We start from the raw sequence: 14,504 nt of genomic DNA on the forward strand, positions 1-14,504 counted from the left end.
GTTCCCGCATTCTTTCAGGGAGGTATATGTTCAGTCCAGAGTCCAAGTTATGTATCTTTGCTCAAATGGGAGGTAGTTTTCTTGACCTAGCAAAGTTTCTTTCACAACTTGCGGTCCTAAGAAGGAGTCTTAAGAAGTTGCCTTAAGAAGGAGCCAAGAATCTACAATAGCTTTAGATCCTCCTCTCTTTCCAGCTGTGCCTTCTTATTCCTCTCCTTGAGTTTCTATCAAAGGAAACAGCCCACACCCAGGAACAAGAACCAGCTACGTTTAGATGGGGAGCTGTTTATGTGACCCTTTGTATATGTTTTTGAACTTTAATTTGTAATCCCTGCTTTCAGATAACACCCCATTGCATGTGTTTCCTGATTAATTTTGTGCTTCTTGGTCAGAAGAGTTCTTCTGTGACTAAACCCAAGGAATAAGAAGGCTATAGGCTTTCTGGATGTCCTACGCCCACTTATTCCCCTTTATGAAAATCTTTTACCTCACTGGAGCTTTGAAACAGAACACAAAGATTAATGCAATCTAGATAATTTTTTTTAAAACAATGCCCCTAATTTGGGAAAGTAATCAAAGAAAATAATAGGGAACCTTTTGGCCCCCAGATCCCTTTTCCAGGCTGAAACCGTTTCCAAAAACAATTCATTATAAAACCTGCTGAAAGTTTTATGAGAACAATGGACAATTCTGCAACATTGTTAGAAGAATTATACATTTGAGTTTTTACATGTTTAAGTTGATTATTCTCTATAGAGGGACCTGAGTCTAGAAGCAGGACTTCCCCCATCTTTTGTATGTCAGATGGTAGCTTGGACATTTGGAAAGTCTGTGCTGGGGGATTTGCTCTTTTAACCTTGGGAGAAAGGTAAATGTTTATCAGTCTGGTATATGGGATACTGGAAGGATGCTTTTAGTGAAATCATTCAAAAAAACCTCTTCAACATTTCTTTATAAAGGAGCTTATCTCTGAGTCTTGGGGCCTTGGGGCAGAGTCTACTCTGATCATTTCAGGGAACATGGATATATTTTAAATGGCCTGGCCTGCAGTACAGACCTACCTTTGGGTATTGCAACCTGATATACATATACCTTTTCTTCAGGGAATTTATACTAAAGAAACATTTTCTTTCTATTATATTTTTTTCTCCCTTGCCCTTATAACTGCTCATTCCTAAATAGTGGAAGGACATAACTAAAGAATGCCAAATACCTTTAAAATGATTCCAGTGGTGTGAAAAGTTGTACTTAGTTGTCTGAAAAGAGAAGTTTTTTCTATAAAACCAAGGTAGCACCATTCGCTACAGAACCCTTCCATCTTGGTCCAGTCGGCCAACGCTAGATTTGAGACCTGGTCTTGAGCTGTGAGGTTGCTGTGTCTTGTATCACTTTAATGACTTACACAACACCATTCCCACTCCCAAACCCCTCAAAATGTTTTGGGGCACTTGTCAAATTCCTTTAAAATGTTCTCAATTTAGAGTACAGTTTGCCAAATTTAATGGCCTAAACATTTTCTTGTCAGAAATAACATCCTGCAGAAAAGTACAACATTAGGCTTCAGAGATGTCAGTAAACTCTTCTACCCAGATTATTTTAAAGCTGAACTAGAGGGGAGGAGGGATAGGCTTCAAGGAGAGGTCTTACCTACTCTCTTCAGGGGCAAATAGATAATTGGGATGAGCTCATGTGGGGGACCTTTCAAATATGTGGGCATATTTGAAAAGGTAAAGAATCAAACAAAAATGCTCTGAAAGAAATGAGAAACTTTGGGCTGCTATACAAAAGTGAAAGAAAAGGATGTTGAAGATAAGAAGGGGCAGAATATTTAAGCATCTTACAAACAAAACAAAAAACATCTAAATTTTTGTCCTAAATGCAAAGGGAGCCACCACAAGACCAAGCAAGAAAGTGTCAATGTTATTCTAAAATTTAGAAGAACTTTATCATTAAAAAAAAAAAAAAAAAGAATCCAGATCATTCCAACACAGAAAATACAAGCCATCGACAGGAGCATTAAGGTTGTTATGGGAGCAAAATGTAGGGAGGGAAAAGGCTCACAGAAGGGGATAGGTGTCTGGTGCATGCAGTCAAATACCTCCAAAAGGCTGAACAGTAAAATAATTGGATTTGGTCGGGACACTCATCAGCAGTGTAGTTGAATTTCTGGGAGTAGAGTTGAGACGAACAAGTCCTTTGAGAGGAAGGGAATATGAAAAAGTAAAGGGTAGGAGACTATCAAATTTAAATGTTTAATCATGAAAGGATCATGAGATGATGATTAGAGAGTTATAGGGAAGTGTTTTCCTTATTTCTGAGATGAGATCTGAGCAACTTATAAAGGAGAGGGCCCAATGGGGAAAAGATGAGGACACAAGAGGGTATCTTGCATCTCCCTAGGTCAGAGCTTGGTCTCACCTCCTGATGTTGTTAACATGGGCAAATATCCTCTAGAAATGGAATAAATTCTCTGAAATTAAGAAAATAATTAGCTTACTGAAATTGGAAAAGTGTGGATACAACTAGGAGATTTATCATGTCACCAGAAAACAGGTCTTGGGAACCACTGAAATCAATCAAGGCATACAAAATAGAGGTGTTGTGTTAGTGTCTTAGGGCAGCCATAACAAATCACCAAAAACTAATCAACTTGAAACCACAGAAACCTATTCTCTCTCAGTCTTGAGGTGAGAAGTCCAAAATCAAGATGTCAACAGGGTTTGTTCCTTCTGGAGGCTCTGAGGGAGAACCTGTTCTGTGCTTCTCTCCCAGCTTCTGGAGGACATTCACAATCCTGGTTTATAGAGATGCCAATCCAGTCTTCACCTCTTATTCACATTACCTTCTCCTTTGTGAGGCTCTTTGTCTCAAATCTCCCTTTGCCTTTCTTTTATAAGGATACCTGTTATAGGATTTAGGGCCCTCCCAAATCCAAGATGATCCCAGCTCAAGATCCTTTTTCCCAAATAAGGCTACATTCAAAGGTTTGAGGGTTGTAGTTTTGGACGTATCTTTTTAAGGGCCACTACATGAATGTAATAGAGCATCTTTGTAGCTAGTATGAGGTTTCTCAGAGAAGAACCATCAGTGTAACATGTGAGGAACTCTGACTTGGGGCCAGACAGCCTGGGTTAGATAGACCCAGGTTTTACCACTTAACAGCTGTATCACTTAAAATCCCTGTGCCTTGGCTTTCTCTCGGAACAGTGAAATAATATTATATCATAATACTCGTGGGGTCACTCTGGATTTTTTGAGTTAATACACGTAATAGGCTATTAGTATCTGGCCCCCAACTAAATCTTGACTAAATAAGGCTTTGAGTCCTCTGCTACGTAAGACTTACGCCTGTAAGGAGACTGTCTCCCTGGCTGCCTACCAGTCAGGTATCTTTGAACACAATTAGCTACTAAATCTCCAAATTAATTCAATTAAAACATTAATCGTATATAAATTTCTATATATGTGTGTGTGTTTTTCAATACTATTAAGACTATAAAGACCATTTAAAGACTCATGGGGGGAGAGACGAAGTATGCACCTTGAGGAAAATATGTTGACATTTAGGAAGCCAGGGAAGTGCAATTTCAGCTGACTGAGAAGCAAAAAATGTGAGACTTACTTTTTACCCTTTACATATCTAGATAATAACATACATTTCCATGTGATGGACATGCTCCTTGAATTTAAAAAGCTCAAATTAGGGCACCTAATTGGGTGGCTCAGTTAGTTAAATGTCTGCCTTTAGCTCAGGTCATGATCTCAGGGTCTTGGGATAGAGCCCTGCATCCGGCTCTCTGCTGGGTGGGAGTCTGCTTGTCCCTCTCCCTCTATCCCCCAATATGTACATGTGCTCGCTCGCTCTCTCTCTCTCTCTCTCCCCCGCGCCTTCCCTCAAATAAATAAATAAAATCTTAAAAAAAAATAAAAAGCTCAAATAAATGGATGCTTTAGAAACAGAATGAAGAGAGATTTGGGGGTGGGTGGGATATACCAGTCCATGGGTGTCTTAACAGGTTTACAAAACTATGAATGGCTGCTATCCTCTGGTCTTCTACATGAAACTTAATGCTCTCTCAGAAGCTGTGTAGAAACTTTGACTCCTGGGAGGTGAAAGAACCTTTTGAAATATTAGTTCACGTCTGTGTGCTTACAATGACTCTAAGTTTTTCTCTTTTACCTGCCATTATACATAAGGGAGTCTTATGAGAACCCATGCCACAATTGCCTTGAGGATAATAATGCTAAATAATAGCATAAAAGTATTGTCACTCAATGAATTGCACAACAGACATCCCATAAATTCACTCTTCCCCTGATAAGTGTAAGTGTTAATGTCAAAAATGGTTGTCCTTTAAAGGATAGTGCTTAGATAGCCTGGGAAATCATATGCAGAATCACAACATGTAAAAAATATATATTTATCAACAGGAATAAAATTTTTAACTTTATTCTTGACCCTGCCTTTACAACTAAATGAGTTTTTAAAGCAGAATTTATAATGTCTGATTTCAGATGCCAATTGCCATCTTCTCAGATTCAGCATCCAGCATATTTATATTTTGCTCTGAAATCTTATTTTTGTATGTGTGACACATTTTGATCCCTATGTTTAATACTAGTTTTTTAATGCCAAAATTCCAATGCAAACTATTTAGGTGGGTAATCATTAAATGTTATCAGACATCAGTTCTTAAAGAAAAGCCTAGTAAACACCCTATTTCCATTTTGAAAATTACAAAGGAAACAGTCCTACCCACTCCTCTTCAGAGTTCAGTCTAATACGGGAGAAAGAACAAAATGAGTCTGAAGAAATATACTTTCAAATCACGAGTTGCCAGCCTAGTAGCATACCGCCTGGGTTTGCCGTGTTATGATCTCATGATGCCTCTAAACCCTGCCCACAGGTGTCTATAGTGGGTTATGTTCATTTGAGACTTCGGGATCGCCTGGTGTCACTTCGTGTCCACTGGTGCTGGAGTTCGCCGTCTGCCTTCTCGCCATGTCTAACGAAGTAGAGACGAGCACAACTAACGGTCAGCCTGACCAACAGGCTGCACCAAAAGCACCATCAAAGAAGGAAAAAAAGAAAGGTATGGAGATATCCTCTTGAGGCCACTGAGGGGAGCGAATGTTGCTTACCTCTGAAGAAATGTGAGGTTTGAGGTCAATGAAGTAAGAGCTGGCCCTTGGCTCCCTTCAGTCTCAGCCTACTCTCAAGTTCTCCTTAACAGGAAAGTTGGATTTTGGCAGAGATTACTTTGCCCCACTCCTAACAGGACATGTCTCTAATTTCACCCACTGGAGCCTGCTGGGAAGCGTTCATCATAGCTTGTTTGGTTGATAAACACCACTCTCCATTATTAGAGATTTATGTTTCGGTAATCTATTTACCACTTTTCTTTACTGAAGTAGCTGTTTTTCAAAAACCGAGATCTTTATTTTATTAGACCTTGTTCTCTTGACCTGAAGTACCACTAGAAAGTGCCAGAGTCCTTAATCATTCATAGTTTGAGGATATGCCGTGGCTTGCCTGCCTTTTACTTTAGCTTCTACTTTAGCGATGGAATGAGATGACTGTAGTCTTTTTAAGAAAAGCAAAAGAAATTCTGAAGATGAGATATGTATCTTAATGACTTTCAAATAAATTTATTCATAATTTTCTTCTACCTTATTGGCGATTCAAAGTGTTAGTAAATAGGACAGTAGCTTATTTTTCTTTCATTAGAAAAAGCATTATCTTCCTTACTTTCTCTTAAAAATATTTCTTAAATTATGAGGAATATCCACAAATCTACCTCACACAGTCCCATACATTTCCCATAATTCAGTCCATTTTGCACTTTTTTCCAAAAGATTTTATTTATTTATTTGACAGACAGAGATCACAAGCAGGCAAAGAGGCAGGTGGAGAGAGAGGAGGGGAAGCAGAGAGCCCGATGCTCCATCCCAGTCCATCCCAGGACTCCTGGGATCTTGACCTGAGCCGAAGGCTGAGGCTTTAACCCACTGAGCCACCCAGGTGCCCCCATTTTGCACTTTTAAGAGTTCACTTTCTCTCCACCCCAACACCATTTAGAGTATTAAAGAATACAACTTCACTCAGAGGAAGTAAAAATAAAGATAGAATATTTCATATTTGAGCAACTGTAATGTAACCAATATGTGTGCTACTCATCTTTGGAGATTCCGGAACATATTTGGTCATACCTGGGGATGATATTTAAAGGCATTTATAAATTTTATCCTATATTTCTTTTTTTTCCTTCAGGCTCTGAAAAAACAGATGAGTATCTTTTGGCCAGATTCAAAGGTGATGGTGTAAAATACAAAGCCAAACTAATTGGCATTGATGATGTGCCCGATGCAAGAGGGGATAAAATGAGCCAAGATTCTATGATGAAACTAAAGGTAGGAAGGGAAAGCATGCTTCGTCTCTATCTCAAGCAAATACCCAACAACGGGAATTATATTAGAAGTTTGTGTAGACCTATAACTCAGTCATTTGAAAGAAAAAAAAAAACATTTCTAATCACCTAATTGATCCAGCGATGCTTCATTTTCAGTCTTGAGTTTGTTCGCATGTTGTGAATGCTGTTCTGGAGACTAGACTTAGTCATGTAGGTGCAGGAGCATAGATGCCTTTTCCTTTGGGCACATCAGGTATTCAGGTGAAATTCAGGTCTCTATCTGGGACCTGTAGCTCTTCCATGTTAGCCCTTTGGGTTTTTTGTTTTGTTTTGTTTTGTTTTTAATTTTTAAATTCTAGTGCTATCACTGTGTGAGACTAAATAAATAAATAAATAAATATTGTTAAATAAGACCAGACCTAGAAGGAACATATTTGAAGATATGATCCCATCTTCTTGTCTTAACCAACCACTATTCTGAGGCCAAAACAATTACAGTGACTTGTCCAAGTTCACCTAGCTAAGTCATGATGTCCTGGCTTGATGTCTTCTATTTCATTCTGCCGTCTATCATGAAAGGTGCCTAATCCTTTTGTAGAGGGTAAACCAAGCTGAAAATAAAGCCGTCTTTTAAATGTTTTAGTATTAAAGGCATCATCGGGTAGTTTTAACTGGATTTTTCTTGTTTTCCCAATCTCAATAGGGAATGGCAGCAGCTGGCCGGTCTCAGGGACAACACAAACAAAGGATCTGGGTCAACATTTCCCTTTCTGGGATAAAAATAATTGATGAGAAAACTGGGGTAAGAATTCACTTTCACTGACACCTTTCTGACCACCTGACTCTAACAAACAATTTGATGTAAATCGCAGCTCCCTGTTTTCCTTTTCAAAAGTCTGTAGGAAAAAAATAGTATATATTACTTGTCCAGAAGTAACAGGCAGAAAACAGATAGGGTAGGAGGTGAGGAGCCAAGATACTTTATTTTGAAATTCATTTTCTGAAATGGATGTGAACCTCCAGTCTATAAACACAGATGTGCTATAAATTTCACTTCAGTATCTTTTTGGACCCCAGGTACACAGAACTAGATTAACCCTAACCCCTGGTTTCCGATGCTGTCATAGATCTATCCCTGGACCTCATTTTAATATATTAACTACATGCGAACTTACTGGCTAACCTGAAGCTAGAATATTACCTGTGACACATCTAGCTTTTCTGTCTACTCTTTTTTCCCCTTCCTCTCCACCCTACAGGTATAACCTTGCTCATTTTTTGTGGTTACTGTTACAAAATGAAAAATAAGTCTTACTTATTTTATTTTTATAACCTTATCAAAAGACAATCAGATCATATTTCAGGTTCTCTGGGATTTTATTTTCTCTACTCAACATCGTAAGATTCATTTACTTAAAATGTTGTTTGTAGCTCATTTTCATTGCTGTCAAGTACTCTGTTGTCTCAAGGTACTGTGGGAAGACCTCCCGTTATTACCCATGCTTTCCTTGAGATGGCCATTATCTGTCGTGTAAAATCCTCTGGTCACATAGAGAGCTCTGGAACCCTGGCACCTGCTCATTCATCCTGCTGGTCCTCAGACACTGCTGTTTCCGTTCTCTGTTGTCTCTCAAGTCTTTTTCCCCCCAGCCCATCAGAGAATGGTGGCAAGTTTCTTTCAAGCATTCTCTTGTTCCCCAAATCTTCGAAGATAACCAATATAAACTTTCCAGTGGCATTCAGCATTTGGAAGCAAAAATCAGACACCTTATGACCACCTAAAAATATCCCTTGAAGAGTTAAGCCCTGCTATGTGCTTGAAAGGATCAAGAGAAAGGGGGCGGGGTTGGGGGGAGAATAGAGGAGAAGGTGCTGCTAAACCAATAAACCCCTTGCCCCATATAACTCCTCGATAGTGATGTGAACATGGGAAATACTGGATGCCGGCATTTGGTAACTTCCAGAATGTTCTGAGATAATTTTTCTGGTAGTACTTAGGATGGTTTTCTGGCCACTCAGAGCCATTGTCAAAGGATCGCTGTGCACACTGTTCTAGTTTAGTTATGCTAGTCACATGAGTTCGACTTTTAGTTGGGAAAGTCAACCCACTTGGATGATTTAGCAGTGAAATATTCCATGTTTGCTTTAGAAATTCTCAGTCTCCTGATCCTCAATCCTTTCTTGCTATGTGGTATCACATCTTTGGGATGAAGACAATCAAGTATCAATATCCTAAAAAGTGTTTTCCCCACTTCCGTTTTCTACTCCTTTTGGAGCCCTTACTAGCAAGGATAAATGTAGCCCTAAACCAGAGGCAATAATTTCTTCCTTCAAATGTTTTTACTTTCTCATATATGCCTGGGTAGCTGATGCTTTGTGCCACCATATAGATTCTAGTTTTATCAGTAAATCATTTTTTATGTCTCTTTTTCAGGTTATAGAGCATGAACATCCAGTAAATAAGATTTCTTTCATTGCCCGTGATGTGACAGACAACCGGGCATTTGGCTATGTGTGTGGAGGAGAAGGCCAGCATCAGTTTTTTGCCATAAAAACAGGACAGCAGGTAAGCTTCAAGCCTTGAGGTATACCTGGAAGGGGACTTAGGTCAATGTTTATTTTAAAACAATAATGAATTATTCCCCTAAATCCTGAAGGGACTTGGAAAATTATCATGGTCCTTCTTGTTTTATTAAATACTTATTTAATCTGCTGCCCTTTATGTATCTGGCAGTGGGGATGGGGGGGCAGTGATCCTCCATAAACCAGGGAGGGATGGTAAAGAGCTTTAAGAGAAAGGAGGAGAACAGTACTAGTCAGAACTGACGGGGAACAAAGAGACGGAAATAGTAATATTGAAGTACTCATAAAGATGCTTTTTCTTGCTTCAGGCTGAGCCATTAGTCATTGATCTTAAAGACCTCTTTCAAGTTATCTATAATGTAAAGAAAAAGGAAGAAGAAAAGAAAAAGGCAAGTACCATCCAATATTAACCCTATTAAACTTAAGATTATATTCAGGACCATGTCTGAACATTATGTAAGCATATGGCCCATCTGGAGAGCTGGCTTCTTTGTGGCTCTTTCAAGTATAGAAAGTTTAGAAATATATCATCTGTTTTTCCTAGTAGAGCAATGGATGGATGTAACAGTTAGATATGTCTGATTTTCAGTTCCTGACTCTTGTTTTCTCTCCCCACAAACTTCACATTGGTTCCAGAGTCTACACAGGATGAACAAGTTTAAGCTCAGAAACTGTATTCAAATCCAGTATTGATATGAAAAGGGCAGGGGAATGTAGGGCAGAAATAATATGCAAGACTCTTGCCTTGTGCTCATGAACCCATAGGTATATATAGAGCTATATATATATGTAGATATTTAACTCCCTTTAACCATAGCTACTAAGATCACTGAATTTGTCTCTCTCTCTCTTTTTTTTTTTTTAAGATGGAAGAAGCCAACAAAGCAGTAGAGGTAAAACTGTATCTTTACTTCTTATGAATTGCACACATGACATGTAGAAGTCCTTTTCGCCCCGTGTCCAGGCATGCTTCCCTCCTAGCTTATGACTCTGTGTTCATGATCCCTTTGGCCATAGAAGATGTAGAGTTGAATTATCAGTGCCAAAATCATAACCGTTTAGCAAGCCAGTACAGTAGGAAATTACATTCTTTAAGAAAACTCACCAACTAAACTATCAAATATTTGCCATCTTTTCAGAATGGGAATGAGACCCTATTGACCCTTGATGATCAAGCTAACAAACTGAAATTGGTATGTATGTGATTTTTTAAGATTCTTATTTAACTGAACATGGGTTTACTTCCTATAGATGTACCAAATCTGCATTGAATCTATATGGAAGTCCAATTATGACACCTGTTGCCCTAAATATTAATATAACATTAATGTCAAGATAGAAAGCAATCTTTTTAGTAAAAATATCTGAATCTTATCCACAAGATTTTTTTAAGAGTGTGGACTAGATGGATTTGTTTGGGAACATGTCTACACTTCCAGGCCTAAATAGCCTAATAGTAAATCTGTATTAGTTAAATGAAAAATCAAATTGTGACAACGATTTTCCTAAACCATAGTTTGGGAAACAATTACAACAATATACAAAGTAATTTTTTTAGTAGACACATCTGAATCTAATCCAAATACTTTTTTAAGGGTGTTGACCAGATGGATTTGTTTGGGGACATGTCTACACCTCCTGACCTAAATAGTCCAACAGTAAGTGCCTGTTTTTAAATTTGCAATGTGATGAAAATGACATCTGTAACTCAAATTGGCAATTAGCCAGAAATCTTGAGCATCTCATTGACATTTGGAAGGTACCCACTGATTTTTCCGCATAAAGTATAACTGGGTCCTAGAACATATTTGCATCTTAAGTTACCATGGGAACCTATCAGCACTAATTCAGTTATATTATTTTTGGTTGGAGGATAGATCTGAGCCGTAGGACAGGCAGTGCAGTCCTTCTAGGTATTACTTAGGATCAGAGAGGGACCTGAATAATAATCCTTGGCATAAGTTCCACTCAAAGGAAGTGTTTGCTAGATGATTAATTGTAAAACCATCCGGCCTCTTCAATATTTTTCTGTTCTTTCTATTGTGAATTAACAACATAAGCTTGGTGTGAAGTAAGACTTAAATAAGATGCTCAGTTATGTTTAACCACAAGGACTGTCCTTGTTTCAAAAAGTGGGTCATTCTTTGAAGGACCCGATAGTGTATCAAGTCTTCTAAATATTGATTGACCCGCAACAACTTTGTAAAAACGGAGCAGTATTTTCCTTTATAGGTAAGGAAATGGTGATTCTGAAAAAAATTCATTCACCTGAGAAAGAGGTCCAAATTCAGAGCTTAAGCACAAGTCTCAGAGCTTCCAAAACAGGCCTCAAGTTAAGCTACCCATGTACTTTTGATTGACTTCTTTTAACTATTTTTTTTTTTGACAGTTTCTTGAGTACCTGCCATGGGCAGGACACAGAAGTGAGGGACAGGTACAATGTCAATGACATCATGAAGTATACCGTCAAGCAGTGAGACTAGCATTAAAACTTATCACAAAGCCTATTCAATAATGTTAATTACATGGTATTTGTCTAGTTTAGAGGTTCATTTAATATCTCAGAGAAAATGAATTTCTGAACTTGACCATAAAAGATGAGAAAAGCAATAAGAGACAAAAAAAGCATCAGTCTAGATTAATGAGGGGACTGTCTAGGAGTTTCTTATATCAGGGAATTATCAAGCAATTCTACATGACCAAGAAGATCATAGCAATCAAAGTGGCAGCAGGTAAAGGACAGGGTAAGTCTCACTTGCCAGAGTAGTGGAGAGAATGGCAGTCCATGAGCTTTCCTATAATGCTCAGGCCTGTGGGATCGGAAGGGGCAGGGGCTGCATACTCTCTTCTCTGTCCCCGACCCTATGAGATTCACAATGAGAACGGCATTTCAGAGGCCCTAAAAAGCCTACATTTGAGAAGCCAGCTTAATGTCCTTTTCAGCAGTGAGTCTGGACTCATTTGTCCACTCATTTGTGGAGCCTTTTATTCTTCATAATGTGTGTTACCATCCTAAGGATACACTTTTTGAGAGACAAGATTGGATGACCCTGAAATGTCTGTCCTAGCCCTGAGGTACTTGTGCTTCCTAGACTAACCTTCCTCCGCAGTAGCCCCCTTCCCAAAGTGAATTGATATCTGAATGATCTACTTTCCAAGTGTAACTGACATTCAAACATGGAAATTGAAAGAGATCAAAGCACTCAATCTATGAAATAGAATTCCATTGGGATAGGCAAGGAAGCACTGACTATTTAATATGCTTCTGTAGACTTCTAGAAAGTTCTGAAGGAGGAAATGAAAACAATATGAGTAATCCTGAGTCTTAGTTATATTAGACTTAATGCATTCTAAAAATGTTGGGTTTATAGAAATAAAAGTGAGTCTTAAACTAACAATAAATTAAAGTAATAAATACCATCAAAGTAGATGGTATCTGATAAGTAAGAGAATGCTAAAGGCACTGATTATGTGCTGGTTGGGTTTTGCCCACGTGTTTTTGCATATTGACTCCATATTCGCAGGTCACAAAACAGATTTATCTCTACTTGATAAAACCAGAATGTTTAAAAATATTCACAATCTTAGTACAGTTGCTGTGGAAGAGGTGACGAGAGGAAGAAATCTACATTACCTGGACTTTATTACTGGTTCCCTGCCCCATCTGGCCTTCCCCCAGCATTCATACAGAATGGTTTTATGTGTTTCAAATAAAACTCATGTTACAAACTAAGTGGTATCCTTTAGAACATAATTTTTACTGGAAAATAACTGAACAATATTCTTCCATACTGCCACTTGAAAGAAAAAGAAGGAAAGAAAAAAACCAAAAAGACACGTTCTCAGGCTTTTAAAATGATAATTTGAAAGTACAGTTGCTATGAGAAGAACATAAGGTATGAAGGAGGTCGCGTCTGGTACAGGCATGGGATCAGGGCACAAAGCACAGTGTCATACAGACAAGAGACGCCATGGGTGGGCACAGGGGATGCTGAAGTAGAAAGACCAATAGGAAAAGGCTTTGTAAAGAATCTGAACTTGAGTTGGGTCTTTGAAGTGCCTAGGAACATAGAGAGCAGTCAGGCTAAAAATAAACTGGGTCCTATTGTAGGTCACTTTGAAAGGCTGGCTAATGAGGCTTATTTTAACAGAGGGGACACAGGAAGCCACTGAGAGCTTTGAGTGGGGAAGTCCGGGGATTTAGCGGCTGGACTGGTTTCGAGAGACCAGCTTCCTGGAGAAAGCTCAGCTGTAGAACTCAGCATATAAGAGCTCACCTTCATGCAGACTCCTCTGTGGCTGCCTGCTTTCTCCTCTTCCTGGAGCTCCTTACGAGCCAGGACTGCATTTCCCCTTCATGTATCAGTGCTTATCTCTCAGGTAGCCCAGATGGTGGCCAAGCAGATGCAGCATTTGACAATCCAACCAAGAATTAATGAAGTTCTGACCTAGGGGGCAGATGAGGAGTCTCAAGTCATCCCATTGTAGTCTATGAACTAGACTCTTAATCCTGGATTAACAACAAACCCAACCTGAGGAGAGCCTTATACATTTTACTTATAGGCTGACTATTCAGAAGTCTAACATTGTGGCTCCTGTTTGGTGTCCTAAGAACTTCTTCTGAAGTATTTGAAAAGGAGAACTCTACCAGCTGTGAACACCCAACTGTTCTAACCCAGAGGTGGCTCATCATAAATGAATAAATACTGAAATCACAAGCTTTTGTAATACGTTTTGTCCTATCCTTTGATTGCTAAAGAGCCCTCCATTAAGAGATCTTCCAATCCATTTCTTTGATTAAAAAGATTTTTTTTAATTATAAGCTCTTTCTTCTGACAAATTCCTCTAGTTATAAAGAGAAAAACTGGCTTTTAAGAATTGTGTTTTTATACCTAACAGTAAAGGAAACCAAAGATAGAATACCAATTAGGCCTGATTCAAGACCTAAAGCCAAGGAGGCCTATTTGGGCCCTTTTTACTCAGTAGTTTGAGAATTTCATATTCCCTTGAGGTTGTTTTTGTCCCAATGATCAAAAATATTTAGTAAGCTGCTTGGGGTAATGCTAGACCTCTAACTTCCATCTCAGGTAGGCATCTTTGACTATATTCTTCCATGGCTAGCATAGATGAGAAGTTAATGGATCAAAGTCAGTCAGAAGAAAGCTATGTCAGTTTGACAGCCCTAACCCAGGGTGAGCCCAAACTTGTTATGTCACTGACCTGAATAAAGACATGTCAGATTTTTCAAATTTGCTGATTTTGGGTTGAGAGGGATATCTTTTCTAACAATGGAGAATGAAAGTAAGATAGGAAGGGACTAGATCTTGTAGAGTTAAATATTTGGTATGTTTTTCAAATTAACTCTAAAGCCACATCTCTACTTTATACGTGAATTAAAGATTACATCGTACATAAATTAAAGATAAATTAAAGATTTATTGAATTTGTCCACCAAATAGTGAGATTACTGTCATAACACCGACGACCCTAAGCTGTATTATGAAAAAATGC

The 14,504-nt window shown here is 38.6% G+C and overlaps 1 protein-coding gene across 3 annotated transcripts in view; it reads left to right on the forward strand.

Annotated features, from left to right (window-relative positions):
- Positions 1–14,504, forward strand: part of LOC111141114 (DAB2, clathrin adaptor protein) — a 49,855-nt gene that overhangs the window by 23,442 nt on the left and 11,909 nt on the right. For 2 of the 3 annotated variants that reach the window (XM_022493455.1, XM_022493454.1), the window contains exons 2-9: positions 4,908–5,093; positions 6,272–6,411; positions 7,114–7,212; positions 8,845–8,976; positions 9,302–9,382; positions 9,860–9,886; positions 10,133–10,186; positions 10,589–10,651. In XM_022493455.1, coding sequence (XP_022349163.1) covers positions 5,003–5,093; positions 6,272–6,411; positions 7,114–7,212; positions 8,845–8,976; positions 9,302–9,382; positions 9,860–9,886; positions 10,133–10,186; positions 10,589–10,651 — 687 coding nt within the window. In that variant the 5' untranslated portion in view covers positions 4,908–5,002. The remainder of the gene's footprint in view (positions 1–4,907; positions 5,094–6,271; positions 6,412–7,113; positions 7,213–8,844; positions 8,977–9,301; positions 9,383–9,859; positions 9,887–10,132; positions 10,187–10,588; positions 10,652–14,504) is intronic. The other variant, XM_022493456.1, reaches the window with a different exon arrangement.

The sequence above is a fragment of the Enhydra lutris genome, unplaced genomic scaffold (assembly GCF_002288905.1).
Source record: "Enhydra lutris kenyoni isolate GAN:26980312 unplaced genomic scaffold, ASM228890v2 scaffoldscaffold5, whole genome shotgun sequence".
NCBI classification, from domain to species: Eukaryota; Metazoa; Chordata; class Mammalia; order Carnivora; family Mustelidae; genus Enhydra; species Enhydra lutris.